Here is a 24,533-nt window from a genome sequence, read left to right as displayed (position 1 = left end):
ACCCTTTCAATTGCAAATTGTGTGCTTTTGATTTGGTATTAACTTTGAAGTGCTACCTATTGCAATAAAATATAGTCACACTATAGCAATGCTCTCCCACATATTTTGCTATTCTAACTGCACCTATTTCCGTCATTGGTATAAGTCCGCAGTGGTTGGTACCACTGATAATGTTTCTCATTTGGCGATCCTGTAGCCTACAGTTTTACTGTAGTGAACCACCCTTACAGCATAAGGAACATAAAGGGCATGTTGAGCCAGAAGATCCATAACAACAAAGTTTAGTCAGGCCTTAGTGGAGTAAAGAAGCAGCAATCTAAGGATGCAAGTATCATGAACATTTACTGAGCCCACATCAACTAATCACTTTTCTCAACCTCACTTTCTCACACACACAATTTATTGGCCTACATCACAGACGACACTATATCATCTACTTCAGATATGTCCATCCTCAAAGACATTAAAGCATGACTCTGTTTGGACAAAATCTAAATTGTAATAATAAAAATAATAAAAAAGCTTTCAATCACACAATTCCAAAGGTGAGTTATTAAAATTCAAGGTATACAAATAAAAGGTCATCCAAGAAGGCGAACCTACAGAAGATAAAGAAAATCAGAACCTCTGATGGCCTACCTGAGCAGCTTGTATCTCCACTAGGCCTCCAACCGTGATAAGTGCCTCAAGAATCTTCACATGGTGTTCTGGGTTTACATCCGCACTGAGAGTGAGAGAGAGAGCGAGAGAGACAGAGAGAGACAGAGTGAGAGAGTAAGTATATATTATAGGGCTTTTCACACTTGAAATAGTTAACCCTGGGTCATTCTAAACCCGGGTAAACTGATTCCCCGGGTTATCTTGCTTCATGTTTCCCACTGCTCATAATATACCCGGGGGTTAACAATTAATCCCTGGGTATTCATAAGCTGACATTTCACATTGTACATTCCTAAACCCTGGGTTAACTTTCTTATTTACATATTTGTGGGGTCAGTGTCACTGATTGGATGAACGCAGCATGCGACCTGTTTACATAAAAGCTCTAACATTGCAGCATCCTTATATTGCCGACTGTACTTTCAAATTTACTGAATGGATACTTCAGTCTACAAAGGTAAGAGTGAAATGGCCTCTTCTTCACTCAAATTGTCACGTTTCCTTTCAGCATTTGACATTTTTCCTCTCAAATGCTGAATTTACTGTTTATATACAATGTGCAGTGTTTCCGTGACTGTAAAAGCACGCTAATATGAGCCCGCAATTGGTTGTCTGTTGCTAAACGTCTAGGTTTAACATTCTAACACCGCATCATTTCACACTGTACAAGTTTGGCACAGCAATGCGGGGTTAACACTGCAAAAGCGCAGAGCAGGGTTTCATAACCCTGGGTAAAAACGGGGTGCTAAACCTGCTTCTAAATTACAAGTGTGAAAACGTTCCTTTACCCGGGGTAAAAATCGGTGTTTAGGACAACGATAACCCGGGCTTAAGCGCAGTGTGAAAAGCCCTATTGTCATGCTAGGGTTAAAATTGTCGTTAAACCCAAACAAATGCTCTGATATACAACTATAAGTCATGAAACATGGAAAGGTCAGATCAAAAATAAATGAAACTTACATGGTAAATGGTAAATAGACTGCATTTATATAGCGCTTTCACAGACCCAATGGCCACCAAAGCGCTTTACATTTTGCCTCACATTCACCCATTCACTCACTCACTCATACGCCGACGGCGGTGTCAGCCATGCAAGGCGCCATCCAGCTCGTCAGGAGCAGCTGGGGTTAGGTGTCTTGCTCATGGACACCTCGACACTTGGTCAGGTGGAACCGGGGATTGAACCACCAACCTTTGTAGACAACCTACATGAGCAACTGAGCCACTGCCGCCCCAAGAAGCAAGTCAGTCATAATCACTCACACACATACATAGGTCATGTAATGAGTTGCGGCAGCTGATCTACTTGGCGAACTGGTGACTGTTTATTTATGGTCGGAACTCGATTGGATTTTTAGAGGAGAATGTTCATTTGCTTATGTATTCAGATGTAATCCAGGTCTTGTAATGCCTCAATGACCTCAGGTAGTGAGTGAAGCTAATGACTAACCAAAAATGATTGTTTGAGGCATAATGCATTCTCTCTCCCTCTTCCACTTCAACATCCCCCCTCTCCCTTTGCCTGAACTACCCCAGAGCCATAAGACAATTGACAGGCCGCTAACAGCAAGGAAAGTCCCACTGGAGTCTATTGGCAGAGGGACAAGAAAGCAGCTCACAATCGAATAAGAGCAAGGCGACTTAATGGACTACAATGTGCTGACTGAGTTACTCACTTGCACACTACTCTTTATTATGTGCACTAAAGTCCTTCATTCAAGAGGGCACTTTATAGAGGGTGTGATGTCACCAGCCATTTAACGGAGTTATACTGGCTAGTTATACTAGCTAAAAAGTATCATGGGATTACCATATTATTTGGACATGTACCATACTGATATCACAATTTCCATACAAGAAAATACCATAGTAGATGAATGTGGTATTTATTCGGTACCACTGTATGCACTTCCATTCAAAAGTTTAGAGTTAGTAAGACTTTCGTTTCTTAAAAAGAAGTTTCTCATGTTCACCAAGGCTGAATGTATCTGAACATAAATACAGTAAAAATAAAATGTTAGTTACAACATTATAAAGGATTATTACAATTCAAAATAAGTTTTGTATTTTTATAAATTTTAAATCTAATATATTCCTGTGATGGCGAAGCTGAATTTCAGCATCATTACTCCAGTCTTCAGTGTCACATGATCCTTCAGAAATCCTTCTAATATGCTGATTTGGTACTCAAGAAAAATTAAAACGTTTAAAAACAGTTGTGCTGCTAAATAGTTTTGTGGGAATCCTTTTCCTCAGGATCCATTAATAAATATAAAGTTCAAAGGAACAGCATTTATTTGAAATAGAAATCTTTTGTAACAGTATTTACTGTCACTTTTGATCAAATAAATGTGTCCTTGCCAATTAAAAGTTCTACCATAATTAAATACAATATAGTTTTACCTAAGGATCCATGATTATGGACAATAATCAATACTGATACAATTATTATTGTCATTATAATAATTACAGTGTTACTATTGCCATACTTTTTGGAAGAATTATTGATTATTATTAATTAGTGATGCAATCACATATATCAAATAAATTATTGGGATGTGTGAAAAACAAACTGTAATTTATATTTTGAACAAACTGTACTCATAAAGTGAGCGAAAATATGTGACAGTACTAGAACAAAATACACAGAAAAAATTATGTAAATAGAACATTTGGATGTAATGGGAATGCACATAGATTATTGCTGCAACCGTCACTATTCATACTTATTTAATTGCATCAAACATAATCATAATCTGATTATTTATATAATTAATTTAGCAGCATTAGTACAGCACATCCACCATCTACATTCGCTTTACCATGGTTTCTACACAGTAACTTTTAGGGGTCTCTATGGGGTGCCTCTGAAACCTCTTTTCCACAGTCAAGAATGACAGGGATCCCAATAATGCTTCATTTAACCTGTGGCATAAGGAAATATGCAAACATCAGTTCCATTGTCAAAAATATCATCATGTATTATAGTCTGATACAGATGTTTGGTACATAATAACAGTCAGGTTACATAAATAATGAGTTATCAACATTCACTCCTGGTACTCTTCAAATGGCAAGTACAAGGTATTGTAACATAGTGCAACACATTTTAATAAGCATTCCCATCTGTTGTATGTAATGTGCTGTTCCTCTCAGGAGATTGTACTGGAGCTGCAGCCATTAAGAGCTGCCTTACAGTGGGCTGAGGGACAGATCAGAAATAACAGCTCCCTCATCTCTTTCTGCTCCACTTTAATTAAACTAGGGGAATAAAGATAGGCTTTGACATATGTTCAACTGGGCTTTCTGCTGAAACAAAGGACATGTATGGACATGCACGTGTAAATGTGAGCATGCACGCCTTTGGTCATTTTTATAGGACTGCTTTTTGCCACAAGAGCAACCACAAAATTGAACATGAAAATACATTATTTTCCGACCTCAAACATTTTTCTATTGTAATGCAGCTGGTCCAGAAAAGTAATGACTTATCTCAGAGCCAAGTCAGTAATTAAAGTTACATAATTTGTTATAAATAAGTTACATAATTTGTTATAAATAAGTTAACTTACACTCATACAAATAAAGCCCCTTATTCTGGATATATACTACCATTCAATAGATTTTTTTATTCAACTTAATCCATTAAAAAAAAAAACTGACAAAAATACGTTACAAAAATATTTCATATAAATGCTGTTATTTTGAGCATTCTATTCATCATGGAATCCTGATTTAAATGCATGTCGAAAAAAAGAAGCAGCACAACGGTTTTTGACATTGATGATAATAATAAATATTTCTTTAGCACCAATTCAGCATATTAGAATGATTTCTGAAGGATCGTGATATGGAAGATTGGAGTAACAGCAACTGAAAAAATTCAGGTTTGCCATCATAGGAATATATAAACATTTTAAATAGGCTAAATTAAAATAGAAAACAATTTTAAATTGTAATAATATTTCACAATTTTACTGTTTACTGTATTTTGATCAAATAAATACTGTCTTGGAATTACAAACTTCGTTCAAAAATATTTAAAGTGTAAATTGCAGGTTAACCGCCACAACCAATTAATGTGTAAATTAAAGTGCTCAATATGTATACATTTAAAAATGTCTGTCTTAAAATGCGTTAAAATAACATTTATTGGGGTTTCTTCAAAGGTAGCATGTTTTTTACAGTAACTGGGTGATGACGTCATAAGAGGGAGCGCGGGCGGTAATGCACTCACTCTGTGTGTGCGGGTTGAGGGAGAATAAAACGATTCGCGGGACTCCCTCAAAGAAATATCTATGAATAAAACATAAAACGAATACATTTTTATTCATCTGTTGCAGAAAAGCAACAAGAACAACTAAAAAAAAAAATAGAAACGATTTACAGGCCAGAGTTTCTATTTATAACATGTTTGCAGCGTTGAGCGATGTAGCCAATCACAGACATACAGTATGTGTTGATTTCTAGGAACGCAATGGCCAATCAGAAGCATTTACGATAGACTTCCCTCACCGCTCAAAACTGACTTTTTGTTCAGTGATGAATTCTGTATGCTGGCAAATCCTCGAATTATAACAAACAAAGTGTAGATATTATGAAAAATTCATTGATAATAACAGAGATGTGTGAGATCGTGATGAACTGATGTCAGCTTTTTAGGAATTATTATGGGAGCGCACTTTGCGCGCAGTCATGCCAAACCATGCATGACTGTAAGTTAGCCTGCTTGTTTTTATGTTATAACGGTGTGGTCTGTGTGTTAATGCTTTAATAACAAATAATTTATCAGGAGCATTTATGCTGATGTGTATGGTGGCGACACATAGGCTAACTTGAAAGTATTTGGAGGTACAGAAAAAAAGTCTTTTTGCGGGCGAGAGCGGGACAAAACATAAATGTTGCGGGCGGGAGAAAGTAACATAGAAAGTAGTTGAGAACGTCAGTTATAATAATGACACACGTATTAAAAAATGGTTGGGTTTAAATCGGGCTCGGGCTCATAATTACCGGTACAGTTAATGTGTCGGGCCGGGCTGGGCTCGGACACAACGTGCTCGGGTAGGGTCGGGCTTGCATACCCGAGATCTACCTCGGGTATGCTAACACTTACAGGCATGAATCAGTCATTTGTCCTTGGGGAACTTGTGGAGCCTCTCCCCCGTTTTTGATGTATTCGTACATCCCGCACAAACACAATAGTTAACCATTTTTGCTAGCTAGGTCTCCAATATAACTGCTAGCCTACTTGCCGTTTAGACTAACGGTAACTCTAGGCTTGGAGCATAGACCAGGCCTAGACAGTAAAAGCTTGGAATCCCTTTTATGAAGTCACACCCAGCCTAGTGGAAGGGAGGGAGCGTGCTTAAAACCACTGTAAAACGTACCAACTTTTCATATTATATGCAGCATTTTGGTATAAAAAAACATAAAAAAAACAATTGTGAGCGGTTCTTATCTTTATGTTTAGTAAGCACATTGCATTATCTTCGTGAAAAATGTAACCTGCAATTTACACTTACTTTAAAACATATATCTGACTCAAAACGTTCAAGCGATAGTGCAGCTTAAAGACTTGTAGATTTCAGTTGACTACAAGTTATTGACAGTACCTGAAGTGGTTGTTTTTGAAGATGACCTCGCTGTAGGCCAGAGCCAGAAGCCTGGGGCTTGCCTGAGCTGCTCCCCGACTTTCGGCCACCTTGCTTAGGTGTCGGGTCAGATGAACCAGGAGCTGGTGGTTAGCCTGAGGCACACTGGGGGAGTCAAGGATTCTTTTCAGCTGCTGTCCACACTCCTCTATGCTTTGGGTCTCTGAGAGGTTGACAAGATGAATATTGATAAGTTATTTTCGGTACTTCAAAGTATATTATAAGCCCAAAAGGCGATTTTTGGTGCAGCAACATTTTTTAACCATATCATACAAAAAACACAAACAAAACAAACAGCACACACAACATTCTGACATCTTAAAAGACTTACAACAGTTGGAACAAAATAATGCCTATACTGATTGCTTTTAAGTTTAGGCATACTATAACAAATACCAAAAAGGAAGCATTGGAACATGGAACAGTGAATGAGTACAATCTGCAAGAATAGCTCTAGCTTTCTTTTTGTTCTAGACAAACCGTTAAAAGCTATTTGATAATCCGGTCTGCTTAATGCCAATAATCTTAATATCTCGGTTGACATGGACACTCGATAAAATTCGATGTTTAACATTTACATTACCATACCAACAGCATATAGAAAAGCAAAGTACAGATTCAATATAAGATTTATTGCACATGATCATAAGAGTCATACTGGTATTAAAAGTAGAGAGCCTCCGAAGACAGTGTAACCGCTGCTGGCCTTTCTTGCATACTGCTTCAATATAAGTATTGAAACACAACTTTTTTTCAATGAAAAGTCCAAGATACATGTAACTCCCAGCCCATTCCACAATTTGACCTTTCACTCTAGTTGGTTGAGGAGCCAAACTTTTTTACGTTTACTTGCAAAAAGGCACTGTCACACCATGTCATAAAATCCTTCACCACTCCATTTAAAAGCCATTCAAAAGTATCAGTGCATTTGAAACTCAAATATTTGATTATGTCAAATTATGTAGATAATTTATCAGTATCTAATTTGTAATTTGTACTTATGTTATAATAATGGCTTCTGCCATTATCATGACAAAGCTGCTTCTTTAAATACCTTTTTTTATGAACAGAAACTGGGAGTATGGATATATTAATGTTTCTTTTTCTGATTCCATTTGAAGATTCCCTTTCAATAAATATTTTCTTCAATAAAAGGGAGGGATTTCAAGTGCTGATGTGATTAGAATTAGATTATTTTAATATAATAATAATAATTTAATAATTCAAATACTTTTAAGTCATCCTGGGGCCTCCTTGGAAGTTTGCTGAGCCCCCCTAGCGGTCCCCGGTCCCCTGGTTGACAACTGTTATAGAGGCATTCAAATGGTCATGATCTGATAGCACCAAAACAACTCACAACCCCAAACCCTTACTGAAAATCCTGATCTGTGATGGGAAAGGCAGCAGACAGAGAACAACATAAGTACAAAAAACGAATTCTGGTAAATTATTTACAATAACATAAAATATTTGAGATTGAAATGCACTGATACTTTTGAATGGCCGTCAATGCATGAGATGGTTTTAACAGCCAGATGATGCAGTACCAAAATCTACCAGCAGAGAGAAACAGGCTAAACACGTGGTTCTAATAATATAGGTGGAACTCAAACAGCACCAATGGACATTAGGGCACATAAAAACACAAAACCCATGACCTGGGACTGGAAAGTCAGCTCAGCAGGAGTTAAAGTGCTAGCCTAACATTGCCCTCGAGTCTATTGTCTATGAGCGCCCACAAGGACAATGCAGTTGTTTCGACAGCTTCCAACATATTGATGAGCTCCTTTGAGATGGGGTTTCCCACAGCAAAGAGGCCAGCATCTGTGATTCAGGCTTATTTAAGCTAAAGTGGACCCTGGTGGCACAGCAAAGCTATGAGCATTTCATCCCCAAGTCCCTTACACACAATGAATATTTGTCTTCATCAGCCAACGGAACAGCTATCTGGATATCAATGCAAAAACATCAGCCAGTCTGGAAAGAAATAAGGGGGAATTCACTAAGAATGAACTGATACCTCGGTTATTCACAATACATGCCTGGTAATAACTCTTGTCACAATCATTTGACGAATAACTGCCACCATGACTGATAGAAAAGGTACACTATGTACTAATGTACACTATGTACTAATGTTCAAATACTCCAAACATGAAGGAATTGAATTTATAGAGATGTAATACATGCTATGTTGATTCTAAGCCACATATTCAATTATGAATAACATGAACTAAAAATGAGCAATACAGCATTTGTTACCAAACAAATACAACGTTTGATTTTAATAATGTATTAGTAAACATTGAAATTAACATTAACTAAGATTAATAAAATGCTGTAGAAGTATTGTTAATTCTTATTTCATGTTAACTAAAATTAACTAATGTTAACTAATGAAACCTTATTGTAAAGTGTTACCTATGATTCTAAGCCACCAAAGTATATACGATTTATATGTAATAGATTTAATAATAAATATATTATGTTATAATGTTTAAATAAATAAAAGAAAAGAAAAAAACATTGCCAATTATAATTCTAAGCCAAAAATATGTACATATTATATGATTTTATATTATATTAATGTTTAAATAAATACAAATGTATATGTTTAAATAAATAAAAGCAATTTATTTATATTTTTGGTTTTGTGCTCATTGACAATAAAAAAGTCTCATACAACAAATCACAACTAGTAAAAATGAACGCATACTTTTCCTATAAATCATATTATTGTAGTCAGCTTTATTCATCCTTAAGATGTACACATTATTTTCTCATTTCCCTTTCATTTTTAAAGTAGTAATAGTCATAATTTTGTGGCAAGGGTGTCAGCTTGCAGATAGGCCAGTCCTGCAATACATTCAGTAAATCTTACCGGTCACAACACATTCAATGATTACTGCCTAAAAGCTGCTCTCACACAGACTCAGTACCCTGCCAAATGTATTTCCTGCATGAATTATGAGCATGAACAAAGCCATTAAGGTGTTGGCTGGTTAAGGCGCTTCTGCCATAGTGCTTATAGAAGATAAGTGCAGAGAGGTCAAAGGTTATGAGGAGTGGGTGGCAGGTGGCAGGGGGTCGAGTGATGAATGTCTGACAATCTGCCGATCAGAAAACGGGTCATTACTTTGACCTTGGCCTGAGACTCACTGACCATTGATGCAAGAGGGCTTCTATCGGCAAGTTATATGCATGCTCTCAGTAATACATGCACAGACACAGACACCCATGCCCCCAGTCTGGAGCCGGACGGTCCCACCCTGTGCTGCCTCCTGGAGATTACCAATAGAGACTGACCCCTGTTCAATAAAGGCCAGCGTCATGGGCTGTAGGCCACGGCTGGGAACTTGGCCGAGTCCATCTGGACTCAGCACGACACAACCGAGGGAAGGAGAGCCCTGCAGACAGCCAATCACATTCCTGGAAGAGGGCACACGGGCTACTGGCCAGCCAGATTGGCACCGGTGCTCAGGGCATGAGAGATACCACTGAGTAATGTTCTTAAAATGAGACTTGGTACTCAAAAACACTAAATGGAGTCAGATAGCAGAAAAAGGACCTTTTGCACTTTTCTTCTACTAAGTAAAATTGTCATGCTTTAGGAAGCAATACTGTTTCGTGTTACATTTAAAGCTTGAAATGAATTCGATTTTTCTACCCTTAAGTCATGCATCATAAAACTCCTGGAGTTTTGGATAACATGGTATTTAAAAATTAAATGTAATAGCTTGCATTGGTTTGTTGATTAAATCAAGGATATCAAACAAAAGCATGCCTGATTTCACAATCAAATGGATTGTATCCAGAAAAGAGGGAGGTAGGATTTGGCATTGTTAAGAGCACCCCATGACAAAGGGACTTTCCAGAAAAGCTTATTTGCCATAATAGCCCATTGATTTTTTAGAACGGTTATTACAAAAATGCTGAATATGCCATATGGCAAATCCTACAGAGACTTAGCATTATAAGATTTGAAGACACACTGACCCGATACAAAATGTATTATAGTCCAAAGTACATTATAGTAAGTCATTGTCTTGATTTTTGTTCACTGCATCACAAAACTAATATTAAAAATTAGTAGTAGTTATTATGATGTAATATTTCACTTGAGATCTTGCAATTCGTTTAAGTAACTCACATAACAGCGCCTGTATATCTGAAGATGGAAAATGTAACTATTAGGTGTACAAGACAATCAATCAAACATGTTACTATTGCATAATCTAAATGGAACTAATTAAACTGCAATTAGACTTTCCACTCTAAGGGACCAATCATAAAAACTAATCAAGACATTATGAAGTGAATGATTTGTTAAGTTTTTAGAAGATTGCAGATTGACAATATTGCAGATCGAAGGCATGAACCATAGATAAATGGAATGCCAAAAAGGTAAGAAAATGTCAATTATTAGTGGAAAATATAGTGGAAAAGTAACTATTAAATATTAATAAATTAAATATTATTCAATCAATAAATTTAAGGATATAAATTGTCGGTAAGAATTCTCAGGCATTAGAAACATGATGTAGCATTACTCAGCGAGGGTGCGTACATAATTTGGTTTGTCCTTACAAAGTCAAGCAACAATTTTGAGCAACCAGGCATATCTAAAAGATAGGGCAGACTCTGTGTACGCTTGTTTCATTTTCAGTAGGAGTATTGCAGAGCGAAGTCAGAGAGAGATGGTGTGAACCTACCCTCCGGCATAGTAGCGCCCCCACTAACACACACACACACACACACACACACACACACACACACACACACACACACACACACACACACACACACACACACACACACACACACACACACACACACACACACACACACACACACACACACATACACACTCTCTCTCTCTCTCTCTCTCTGCCTCTCTCTTTCTATCAAACTACTTTTGTTCTAGGCCTCGCTCAAGCCTCTTTCTGCCCACTGAACATTTAGCATTTATATAGTAAAGAAGACACCCACCCAATTTAGTTGTGCATTTTAAACATTTCAATTCTTACATAATTTACTCACCAGCATGCATTTCAAACTTTGAAGTTTGAAGAAATGTACTGAATGGCAATTATAAAGAATGGACACTGAGGCAATGAAAAAAGCTTTAAAAAGTATCATAAAAGTGATACCATTCATTATTCACTGAAAATGTACTTAAATCCTAGATTTTATTGGCAAGTTTAGAGTTGATGTTCAGCGTTCTTTAGAGTTGTATCTTTTCAGTGACTTTCCATTTCTCAAGTTTAATTCACTCAATGCGACTCAATGAGCAGCTATTGCATGACTTAGAATCAGGGCTGGCCAGTGGCATAGGTGGTTGCTAAGCAGCCTCAAACGAAAGCAAGAGTATAAAGCAAGCAAAAATATAATATCGGCGAAACTTATTTGACAAACGTTCCAGTGCGTTTTTGTGTTTGAGCTCTGGAGAACGTCAAATGTTTCTATTTGTTTTAGCAGCGTTGAACAATGAAGCCAATCACAGACATGTTTGTTGATCTCTTGAACAAATGGCCAATCAGAGGTGTTTAAGTCAGAATCCACTCACCGCTCAAAACGCCAGCAAGTTCTGCACATTAGCAAATCCTCTCGATATAACAAACAAAGTGTAGACACAATGTAAATAAGAGATTCACAGCAGTGTATAGACAGCTTCATTGATTATAACGGAACTTTGTGAGATTGCGATGAACTGAGATGAGTGACAGCTTTTTAGTGATTTTAAATGGAGCATTCTTTGTGTATGTTTATGCCAATTAACATCTTTTTAGTACAGATTACAATATGTTTACTATAACAAAGCTAAAAATCAACGAAAAAGAAAGACTGTAATAGAAATATAAAAACATAAAAATGAACAAAATCACAAGTTAACAACTCTTTATGGCAGACATTGATGTTTGTGTATGTGGCAACAGGGTGAGGGCGAGAGCCGTGAGAGAACGGCGCGAGGCCGGTGGCGATTGATAATGAGCGTCCAGCCTCGTATCTCATGGATGAGCTACGGAAGCATAAAATGAGGAGTGACGACAGTGAAGGACAAGAGAGGACCAGGCCTGAACATTTATGTTATGTTTTGTTTATGTGTGTGCGGCGGTCGTCCGTGCGGGACTGCCCCTTTTACTTTCGTTTTGTGTTTATTTTATAATTAAAGTGTTTGAATGTTCGCCGGTTCCCGCCTCCTTCTTCCCTGAACAACATACATTGCTACAGTGTACTATTCTGAATTACTATAGCTTTTTTAGAACCTCTTTTGTGGCCACCCAAACACAGTGGGCCGTATTTGCTTGTTGTAAACGGAAAGTAAAGTGCAGTGTGTCTTTATAATTATATCAATACTTGTTTTTACTTGGGCCGGCCCTGCTTAGAATTAAGACTATAGTCTACAAGTCATACATACTACACACCCCTTTTATGATACTTCTGTGCTTTCTTCATTTTAAAACTTGAAAGCCAAAGTACCCATTGCAATTGCAAAAAAAAAAAAAAAAAAAAAAGAGAGAGCAAACAGAGAAACCAGTACAATTCATTAAAATGTTTACCATTGTGTCATGAAATGTATATATTAATTTTCCATACAGTATATATATATATATATATAGCTATATATATATATAGCTATATATATATATATATAATTGTGGTGTTTACATGTTTTGTGTTCAGCTTACCCTGAGCAGTGTAGACCAGCTCACTGTACACTACAGCTGGGATGAGTGGGCAGGGTAATTCCTGAATGTAACTCCTAAGAGTATCAGCCAAAACGGACAGTTCATATTGCTCAAAGTCCACCCCTGCTGGGTCTGAGAGAGAGAGAGAGAGAGAGAGAGAGAGAGAGAGAGAGAGAGAGAGAGAGAGAGAGAGAGAGAGAGAGAGAGAGAGAGAGAGAGAGAGAGAGAGAGAGAGAGAGAGAGAGAGAGAGAATGGTTAATTAAAGGCTCCCAGGGTGCTTTCTCCATTATTTACCCTTCCAAACCATGTGCCCTTGGCAAAACCCTATAACGATTCACTTACAGTGATGGTCAGATCCCCTGACCATTCATGCACCCTCTGGGGACAACGACCCAGTCACAAGCTCAACAAAGAGTAAATTTGAGTGGAAGTCTCCCGGTCAATAACTCAAAGCCTAGGATAATGGCAGCTTGAAAGACTGCAATTATACAGTAGTAATTTTAAAGGTCCCTTCATTGTGCTGAAATTATAATGGCATATTGATGTATTGGAAAGGTGTAAAAGGCACTGACAGAACTCTCACATATTTTAGATCAGAGCTTTTTCATTTATAGTTTGGGTATAACTGCAGATTCGTAAATACTTTCCTACTGTACAATCCACAATGCCTGCAGAATGTTGGGCACTGAAACCCCATTTTTAGGAAGTGAACAATCTAGGAAAATATGTAGAGCTCAGAAGCATGTGAGTCATTTTGACACATTCATTGCACATGTTGGACATCTGGATAAAACTATGAATACAATTTTGAGCTGTCAATCTTTAACATCTAGTTATTGAGACTTCAGCTTAAAAAAAAACACTAATTCACGAATCATTCTGATTCATCTCTCTCTCCTTTCTGTACTTAAAGGAAGTAAATGAGTAGTTAGGTAGTAAGGTAAGGTAATAAGGTAACCCCCATCATATATTTGTCAACAGTGTTTTAATTAAACTTGGTTTATTATGGTTATGATATATTTTTTCATCTCATCCTTGAATGAATGAATGAATGAACCTCTTCAATCCTTTACTGCTCTCCAACATCCCATGCCATTTTAATACAAGAAAAGTGTCTGACCCCTACGGATAAATTGTAACTGCATTGATTGTCCCTCTGACTAATTGTAAAATAAAGTTTCGCTGCAATCAGGTTCCAGTGAAATCAGAAACCCATTAAGCTTTGCTGATGACCTTTTCTCTCTAAATGTGATTAGTTTGTTGACTTGCCATTATGCCTGCTTCCAGTGCAAAGCTTAGTATTCCATATGAACCAGGTAAGTAATACAAACTGCTTGGGAGGGACCTACAATGGCAGATGAAACTATAAAAAGACCTTAAAAAACCTAAAGAGCCCATATCACAGTAACAGAAAAAAAAAGAGAAAAAAAACAGACCATTATGTGTTGAGTCTTTTTTATTGAATGCAATTTAGTGTAGTATACAATGAGGGTAGTGTAAATAATAATAAATCAAAAATATTTTAAACAATTAAAAATGAGAACATCAAAATGATTAATAATTATTTAAGAATTTGCACTATTTATAGGTCACTAATAAAATGCAGTGGAATGGGGGAAATAAAACGCAATATCTTGAAGCTTTTTCTAAAAGTTGAACTTTTAACGTAACAACTTTGTAACTCTAACATAAAAGTAGGCAAAACCTCAGTCTTACTTCCATCAGATTTTTCAAAAGACCGCTTAAAGGATGGCTGAACAATTTGTCTCGCCATCATGTTGATTGCACTTCTAAAAATATGCAATTTATCAAGCCACTAAAGAAAAAAGTGTTATTTTACATTAAACTCACATGGCTAACAAACTGTGCTGGGCTAATATCAGGCAAGATTAGTGCAGGGATTTGCCATAACCCAAGTCCCCCTCTATCACAGGGGAACAGTCATGCGAGAAACTACCACCTATTGATCACGGTTTCTCAATGAATCCCATTTACTGGTCGCGATGTCCATTTTGAGCTTCCACATGTATTTCTTATTTTTCTAATCACCCTGACAGTGGATGCCCATCTACTGATCTTTAATTTCTTGCCTGCCAGTGGCCCAAATTGATTGTTTCCCCCTGTTTGGCTTGATCCATATATTGTTGAAGTGTGCTTTTAAATGCCCAGCTTGTAAAGTGTCTAATCCACTATAAACAGATTTGTCTAGGTCATCAAGAGGCTTTTGCCCCATCCCTATCTCTCCATTCATTCATTTACATGCCTATCAATTAAACTCATTGTCAAATTCAGTTCTCGAAGCTGTCTAGCCTAAAACTATTGATCTGCCAGGCCTTTGTTTATTGTGCCTAGCACCATATGTTGGTCACCGGGACACATAATCATTTATGATCATTTTGGCTTTACCCCACTCTCCACATTGACCCAATAGTACCTGATTAAAATGTGTAAAGAGATGTCACATGGTGAAGGACCAAAAGGTTGTGATAATAGCCTGAAAACCTTCAGACTGGTTTTAGAGGTTGGTGCTGTAAGTTAAAAGCCTTGAAACGAGTCATCAACATGATCCTTTGGGTAAAGGTCACCACTGGCTCTGGATAAAGCTGCCTCAGCTGGTCATTATCTGCTGTTAAAATTTTACAGATGGCTTAGTCCCTGTGGAAGCGCTGACCTACAAATCATAGCATGAGCTATGGAGGAAAATAAAGGTGTAAATTATAGTGGTCCAAAAAGCAGGAATATATATATATATATATGGCTTTACGTATCAGGACATAATACAAAATCATTAAATCATTAGGTAAATGCAACCTCAGATGAACATCAGCATTTGAATCGAGTTGAGGTTTGGACTCTGACTGGGTCAGTGCAACACATAGATTCTTTTCTTTTTCAGCCATTCTGTTGTAGATTTGCTGGTGTGCTTGGGATCATTGTCCTGCTTCATGACCCATTTTTGCCCAAGCTTTAGCTGTCAGACAGATGGCTTCACATTTGACTCTAGAATACTTACTTATGGTCGACTCAAGTCCTGTGGCTGCAAAACAAGCCCAAATCATCACCCCTCCACCAACGTGTTCGACAGATGGTATGATTGTGCTGATATGCTGTGTTTGGTTTTCACCAAACGTGGCGCTGTGCATTATGGCCAAACATCTCCATTTTGGTTTCATCTGTCCAAAGGACATTGTTCCAGAAGTCTTGTGGTTTGTTCAGATGCAACTTTGCAAACCTAAGCAGTGCTGCCATGTTCTTTTTAGAGAGAAGATGTTCTCCTTTTTAGGTTCTCCTAGCAACCCTTCCAAACAAGCCATACTTGACCAGTCTTTTTCTAATTGTACATTTAACACGCTAACTGAGGCCTGTAGAGTCTGAGATGATTGGCCACTGTCCTAAATGTTTTCCACTTGTGAAAAATCTTCCTCACTGTAGAATAATAGAGCAACAATTGCTTCTCTAAGAGCATTGTTGATGTCTTTCCTCCTTGGCATTGTGTTAACACACACCTGCATGCTCCAGACCAGCAAACTGACAAAAACTTCTGCTTTTATAGAGGTGGTCATGTTTGCCTGTGATCAACTAATCAAAGGCATTTGATTGGCAGTGCCTGACTGCTGCTTTCCCTCTTAGTTCCTATGGAAGCAGTAAGAGTGCATTTATTTGTCACTGATGGCTACATTTTTGTTAAATAAACAATGACACTGTGTAATATGGCATGTGTTGTTGTTCAACTGAGGTTGTTACCTAATTTTAAGACCTGCCAAGGACCAGATTTTTTTTTTTTTGTCCTGATATGTTAAACCATAAAATTAAAAAGGGTCCATATATGTATATGCAACAGTGTTGTCTCTGCGTTGTGTTGTGTGTTAATTCACGATGGACACCAAATCGCGCTTTATGATGTATTTTTATTCTGTTGAATAACATAATCAGATTCAGCGATCACCCTTGTGCACATTCTATAATGGAGGTGAACATTAAATACATATTACAATACATATAACAGTGGCACGAACACAAATCAAATAACATAAATCTAAACACACGTATAACTCAGTATTAACCCATAAAATGGTTATATATTTATCACAATGTTTTACTCATGGAGCACTCACTCACCGCAACCATTCACTCTCTTGGCTGGCGCGAATCTAATTGACCCTACCGGAACCAGTTCATCCTACTACCAGATCTGGACGGAGAGTGCGATTTAAAGGGGCCATACATGAAAATAAATGTAGCAAATGGAAACACATATTTGACCCGTTACATATATATATTTATTTATTTATATGTTTACTTTACTTTTAATATATATATATATATATATTAAAAGTAAAGTAAACAAAATAAAAATACATCACATGTAAATCCTCTCAAACAGAGTTAACCATTATTGTATTCAGCAACCATAAACTGCACCTTGGTTCATTTGTGGTCCATCCCTGGTTTATTGAAGGAGAAAATGTCAAATGATCAAATTATTTTCAGTGAAGTTTTCACATCAAATCTAATAATGAAGATTAAAGCTAATGGAATGGTCCTGATAAAATGCCCGGAAAATGTGGATAGGTGAAACAGTGGTGCTTTTTCTGCCTAAGGGAATTAGATTCACAGCATCTCTTCTTTCACTCAGCTGTGCCATGCCGGCAACCCAACTCACTCACAATGGTAAAAGCTGTGACTGTGTTGCATAAAAAAAAGAACAGTTGTCAAAAAATCATTGGCCTCTAAATCAAAAAGCACCATGCGAATAGTGATGGAATTAGTATGTGTTTGCTCTGTGGTTCTTTACAATTCCTTCTTGTCAGGCGAAAGAACGTTTTTGGTTTTTTTTTTTTGCCTCATATTAGCCTGTTGTTCGACCTGTTGTAAATAACACTAAGATGTCTGCTGACATTCATTTGAGAGAGACAAAGAACTGCGGTATTTTACAAATCTGACTGAGCTTTGCAAGGACACATAGCTAATTCAAGGTTCTGATACTATTTACAATATCATATTTTAAAGAGATAGCTCATGTCTCTAAATAAGACAATATCAGCTTTATTTCAGAGCACGATTAGATAATTAACATAAAGCTCAAGTAATTTATAAGTTAAGTTGCTAAGATTTGCTTTGGTTTGGAAAGGAGAAACAATCATCCAACAGTTTTATAATAATGAAAAATGGATCATTACAGGTATTTGCATTTGCACACAAAATAAAATAAATAAGGAAAGAAATACATCATTTTAATAACACCGCATGAGTGGCTTCACTGCCTTACCACTAAGGTTTTCAGAGAAAGTAATCAGATTTCTCACAGTGGGAATCACGGTCGGTGTGTGTATGCATACAGAATGTTTGACTCAGTGCCACATTGTGATTTTATGTTTGAAGCTCCCACACCGTGACAGAAATGGATCTGGATTTTTCCATTTTTCCTTTTCTCTCCACTTGACTCACTTGTATTTTCACCCACACATCAAAGTGTTTCCTGCATGGCTTAGACGCCATACTGTGATCTCCTCATATGAACCAACATTTTTAAAACTGCGATCATGAATACCAAAAAGGCAGTTCAATCTGCTCTACTATCCATGTCCATTTTAGTGATCCAGATATTATCTATTCAAAAAAACAAATTAATTGGTCTCAAATGGAACCGGCATGCACAAGAAACTGCTACCAATGAGAGTGTAGTTCTCCATTTAAAGGGATAGTTCCCCCCAAAATGAACATTTTATGATCAATTACTCACCTGAATGCATTTGTTTCTTCTGTAGAACAGAATTATTGTCCATACACTGGAACTTTGAAAGTCAATAGGGTCCAATGTTGTTTGGACCCCAACATTCCTCAAAATATCTGTTCCACAGAAGATTTTTAGGTGACCTGTCCCTTTAACACTTTTTAAAATCACATTTAAATCCCATTCCACAAATTTCAAAATAAGTGCACAAAATGCAAAAATAGTCCACCGATTTCGCCTGAGTCTACTAATAATACACTCCCAGAAGTGGTAACTCCCAATTCCCTATGATATTCATAACATTTTACCAGAATTACACGCTTGGTGCCAGTCTGTACTGGAACAGTATAATGGAACAGAATACCTGACCCTGTCCAGGACGCTTTCTGCCTTCGCATGTGCACATAAAGCCAAGCAAATACACTCACACCATGTCAAAGCATTCTGTGGGTCAATCCACAAATTTATGCTCTACTAAGCCTACTTTAACCCTTAGTGCTGCTATCTGGTCCATGATCTGTGTTCACCCGGCACTACCCTTGATCCCTCACTTCAATTTCTCTGTCGCCTCCTCTATCTTCCTGTCACCAGCCACTCTCTGAGCAACACAAGAGTCCCAGAGGCTTTTGTTTATGGTATTTACGGGTGCAAACAGAGAAAGGCATTCAGACACAAGGCTCGCAGGGGACATGCATCGGGGCATTTAAGGCCTTTGTGCATGGAGAATAACCAAACCCCAAATGGTCAGTTACTCTCACAGTTTATTTCAGGCGATGGATCAATTTTATATATAGGCTACAACAGGGCTAAAGGCCCACTGGGGTAAAAGGCGCATTTGACTTTATTTTTTTTTTAAACCACTAGATGGCACAAAAATCAGCTTTTCTTCACATCCGCTTTTGATGATGCCCCCCTACTGTTGGGGCTAAAGGCACAATAATTAACTGATAATAAACAGCTGGCTGACTTTTTCATTTGTTGACATGACATGATTAGATTCAGATGGTAATATCATATATCAAATTAGGTGTCCACTTTAGATGTAATCACTATATTTATAATGAAAAAATCATGTTTAAAGCTTTTTTGGGGTTAAAAATTATATAATACATTTTCAAAACTATCTGCTTGCCGTAGCTCGATTCAAAACGGTAAGCTTGTAATCATGTTTTTAATTCCAGTGGTACTGGTGGATTTCTGCGGGAAATTCGAGCATGTCTTTGCGTCATTACCTCACATCTGTACACATAAAGAAGGAGTCTCGGCTAGTCGACTATATTGCGTGTGAGGATGTTGGAGGTGGAGATGTGTAGCCTTTTCTCACAGCACTTGATATACTGTAATTAAACTTTTCAATTTGATGGCGGATTCAGAAAGGTTCAAACGACAATCACCAGTGACAACTGGAGATTCACCCGTTGTAAAATGCAGAAGACTTCAGACTTCAGAGTGGCTACAGAAAAATAGAGACTGCAACCGGGCCCATGCGAAAACAAGGATAAATATCGGAAGGGCTTTTGAACTCTGTTTTACCGGTGTTCAAAACGGACGCAGAGACGGCTTGACAGGTAAGACATTTCAATGGTTCAATTATGTAAAAACTACGGACTGCAGCTTTAAAAAATTATATTAATCATATCATATAATAAAATATCATATTTATTTGGTTCCAATAAAGGCAAATGGGGGATCTATGTGGAGTCAGTCTCTATTAGACAAAAACAAAACAAACTGCTACTGTAGGCACAGAAGAAAACCGCAGGAGAACGAACACAACCAACCGTAAATATTGAAGACACCAGAACTAGAACTGAACTGAACAGAGGGTTTTATGCTGCCTTTAATGCGCTATCTGAAATTTCCTACTTCCCACTTCTGAAGTTGTGATTACAAGCTTGTCCCATTTAAGTGATTGGTTGTCAGAAAGAACATGAATCATGGAGGTCTATTGAAGCCAATATGATATTTAACGTCCCATTCACTGACAACCAACACGCTTCAAATGGTTATTCATATATGTAAATATGCACTACTTTAATGTCAAGACAAGGCGATGTAGCTTTTGTGGGAAAATAATAATAAAGAATACCAGTCCATGTTTAAAGTCCATGACACTTGGGTATCAAAATTATCCCTGAGCTTCCCGGTGGTAAAAACTATTTGAGAGGGCGTTCATGTTCCATTTTTTAACTAGGAAACTCATATTTACAATAGTTCCAATAGCACCTGAAGGCAGCATAAATAGACCAAACGATGGAGCTAAACAAGACACAGGTAAACACAATGGGTTGTTATGGAAACAAGTGAGCACACACAAGGGCAACCAAGGCAGAAACTAACATAGGGAAAACTAGTAACAGAAAACACAGATGACACCTGATGTCTATCCAACTCTAGAACAAATGCCTGCTCAGTTGATCTCTTTTGACACAGCTAGCTCAATGGTTCAGCAATTCAGTGTTTTGTGAACGGCTATGTTTTTGTGTGCTGGCTGTTTTTAGCCGTGACTAGCATGCTATGTTATCGTTATCTTTGATGCTGTGTGTTCGTTGATATGTTGGGGTGACGAAGAGAGCTGTTCCAGTAAGGCGCAACCTTTAGGGACAGGGAGAGTAAAATAGCTTCAGAGATGACAGCCCTCATTCCTGTATGACCACAAGACCCACTGTGGACCCGGCCATGTTCCTCTTAAAACTGAACTCATTCACCTCCTTCATTGTTCTGTGATCTGACTCACAGACACCAAAACATCTTGCTGTCGTGGGTGTAAAACTGCTGAAATGACAAAGACCTTAGGAATTTACATTTCTTCCACAGAACAAAAAAGGAGATCTTTAGCAGAATGTTTGAGCTGCTCTCTTCAATATAATGAAAGTGAATGGTGACCAAGTGCTCTCGGGGGTAAAAAAACCAAACTTGTATGACTATACTTTCTTCTGCTGAACACAAAATATGATATTTTGAAGAATGTTGGTAACCAAACTGTTTTAGTTATCACTGACTTCCATTGTATAGACAAAAAAAAAACTGAGACATTTCTCAAAATATTTTCTTTTAAGTACTACAAAAGAAAGAAAGTCATACAGCTTTTAAAGGAAATAAAGTAAATGACAGACTTTTCATTATTGGGTGAACTACCTCTTTAATAATTACTTTTGCTGGATTATCTACACTATATTGCCAAACGTTTTGGGACGTCTGCCTTGCATGCACATGAACTTTAATGACATCCCATAATCTGTAGGTTTAATATGGAGTTGGCCCACCCTTTGCAGCTATAACAGCTTCAACTCTTCTGCGAAGGCTTTCCACAAGGTTTAGGAGTGTGTTTATGGGAATTTTTGACCATTCTTCTAGAAGCGCATTTGTGAGGCCAGGCACTGATCTTGGATGAGAAGGCCTGGCTCACAGTCTCTGCTCTAATTCATCCTAAAGATGTTCTATCGGTTTGAGGTCAGGACTCTGTGCAGGCCAGTCAAGTTCCTCCACACCACACTTGCTCATCCATGTCTTATATGGACCTTGCTTTGTGCACTGGTGCGCAGTCATGTTGGAACAGGAAGAGGTCATCCCCACACTTTTCCCCCACAGTTGGGAGCATGAAATTGTCCAAAATGTTTTGGTATGCTGAAGCATTAAGAGGTCCTTTCATTGGAACTAAGGGGCCAAGCCCAACCCCTGAAAAAAACCCTGAAAGAAGGGTACGCCAATAGTACCCTTCTCCTGCAACCGCCAAACCCAGACTCGTCCATCGGATTGCCAGACATATATGCGTGATTTGTCACTCCAGAGAACATGTCTCCACTGCTCTAAAGTCCACAAATGTTTGTAGAAGCAGTCTGCATCCCTAGAGCTTGATTTTATACAACTGTGGCCAAGAAAGTGATTGGAACCTGAATTAAATTATTTTGAGGGGTGTCCCAATACTTTTGCCAATATAGTGTATATCGTAAAACAGACACCGTAGATTGAAACTAAACCCTTAGAACTCAGATGTATAATTTGTTAACATTCTTAATATTTTTAGACAGTATAGTCTACATATTAAATGTTTACCATGGTAAACGAAGTGACGTCAAGCCTGAAGTCAGGTCAGTGCATCTCAAGAGGTTAAGAAATTCATACAGGTTTTTGAAAGACAATAGGGTAAGCATATGACAGTTTTAATTTTTGAGTGAACAATAAAAAAAAATAAAAAAAAACTATGGCATTGTTTATTCTGCTCTGTGCTGCAAGTTTTTTTGTAGACCAAAAAATACATTTAGACACCACAAAAACAGTCTTGTTCATTTTGTCAATATATCTACCATTTTCCTTGTGTATACACTCACAAACACAAATACCAGCAATGTGCAACAGTACAGTTCATGACGCCTGTGGAGCGCCCACTGTTTACCCTCTGGGTTGGGACAGGAGTGCTGTGAGCGTGCATATGTGTATGTGCGAGCATGCATGTGCAAGAGTGGAGAGAAGGTGATGAGTGTAAAAAATGAAGAGGAGATTTTCACATAAACATCTCAGGCGATGAAAGCAAGGACAAGAAAAGCCAGTGCACAGAGAAGAGGGACACCAACAGACTCAAAGCAATCAACAGACAATGAACTACAGACTGCACCAAATACAGTAGGCCTCATCATAAACCCAACAGACTAAACCTCCCACTGATTAAAGCTGCAGGTCATTAAACAACTCTAATCTAATAAAGTGAAAAGATGGCAACTTTGCAAAAAAAATCAATCTTAATTATATAAAATTACTCTTCCTGGGCTGCTGATGAGAAAATGTGTTTTGACCACAGATAATAGATGACATAAGTCTAAAATGATTAAAATTACCCAAATAAAGAGAGACAAATAAGTAAACAGAGGAAAAAAGAAAGCAAACAAGAGCAATAAAAAGAAATAAAGCAAGAAAGAAAAACAAGGAATATGCATAAGAGACGGAGACACTGATATGTTGTTATTCAGTTTAAGCTGCTGTAAACTCACAATTTAATTTGCTCTGGTTTGGCACTGTGCATTATGTGTCCACATCCAATCAAGTCTTCGAGGAGGACATGAAAAGGGAGCGGAAATGAGCGAATGAAAAGGAGTTCAGAAGAGGGGAGAAATGAGAGAGAGTGGAAAAATAGAGACGATACAACTGTGGCATTACACTGCAGAAGAAATCTTTGCCAGTTATATAACATGTTTGTCATTGAGGACATTTGGTTTTAAAAAGGTCATATCATTGATCATTTCCTTGATTTTTTTAAAAGACATCCATCAATCTATTCTTCCATCCATATATCTATCCAACCATCTATCCATCCTTTCATTCATCCATCCAACTATCTATCCACCTATCCAAACATTTATCATTTATCCATCCATCCATCCAACTATCTATCCATCTATCCAACCATTTATCCATCTATTCGTCTATCTATACATCCAACTATCTATCCATCCATCTACAGTATGCACACAGGATGAGATCAAGCATTTAAAAACAGAATGAAACAGAATTCAGGTGTCCTGACATACTATTTAAAACGTTAACTTGACATGGCATCTTAAAAGTCCAGCACTCATGGTAGAGACAAAAAACAAAAGATGCATCACAACATTCAGTTAACCTCTTTTAACTTGATGTGGCATCTTAAAAGTCAAGCACTCATGGGAGGAGACACACACACAAAAAAGATGCATCACAACGTTCAAAAACACTCACTTAGTGCATGTACAGTATAACAACTATTTACAAACTGTGCAGATTGATGAAAGCGCGCATCTTTTCTGAACGGGCCCTAACTCAGC

General features: G+C 37.6%; 1 protein-coding gene across 1 annotated transcript in view; it reads right to left on the bottom strand.

Annotated features, from left to right (window-relative positions):
* Positions 1 to 546: 546 nt before the first annotated feature.
* The window catches only part of LOC130091381 (phosphatidylinositol 3-kinase regulatory subunit alpha-like), a 123,583-nt gene continuing 99,596 nt past the window's right edge, over positions 547 to 24,533 (bottom strand). The window contains exons 5-7 of the mRNA XM_056259237.1: positions 13,001 to 13,132; positions 6,273 to 6,474; positions 547 to 724 (exon numbers count right to left, since the gene is read on the bottom strand). Coding sequence (XP_056115212.1) covers positions 619 to 724; positions 6,273 to 6,474; positions 13,001 to 13,132 — 440 coding nt within the window. The 3' untranslated portion in view covers positions 547 to 618. The remainder of the gene's footprint in view (positions 725 to 6,272; positions 6,475 to 13,000; positions 13,133 to 24,533) is intronic.

The sequence above is a fragment of the Rhinichthys klamathensis genome, unplaced genomic scaffold (genome assembly GCF_029890125.1).
Source record: "Rhinichthys klamathensis goyatoka isolate OS25496 unplaced genomic scaffold, OSU_Roscu_1.1 h1tg000007l_1, whole genome shotgun sequence".
Lineage (NCBI taxonomy): Eukaryota > Metazoa > Chordata > Actinopteri > Cypriniformes > Leuciscidae > Rhinichthys > Rhinichthys klamathensis.
The sequence above is the reverse complement of the archived record's forward strand: the minus strand, read 5'-3'. Positions and strand labels throughout refer to the sequence as shown.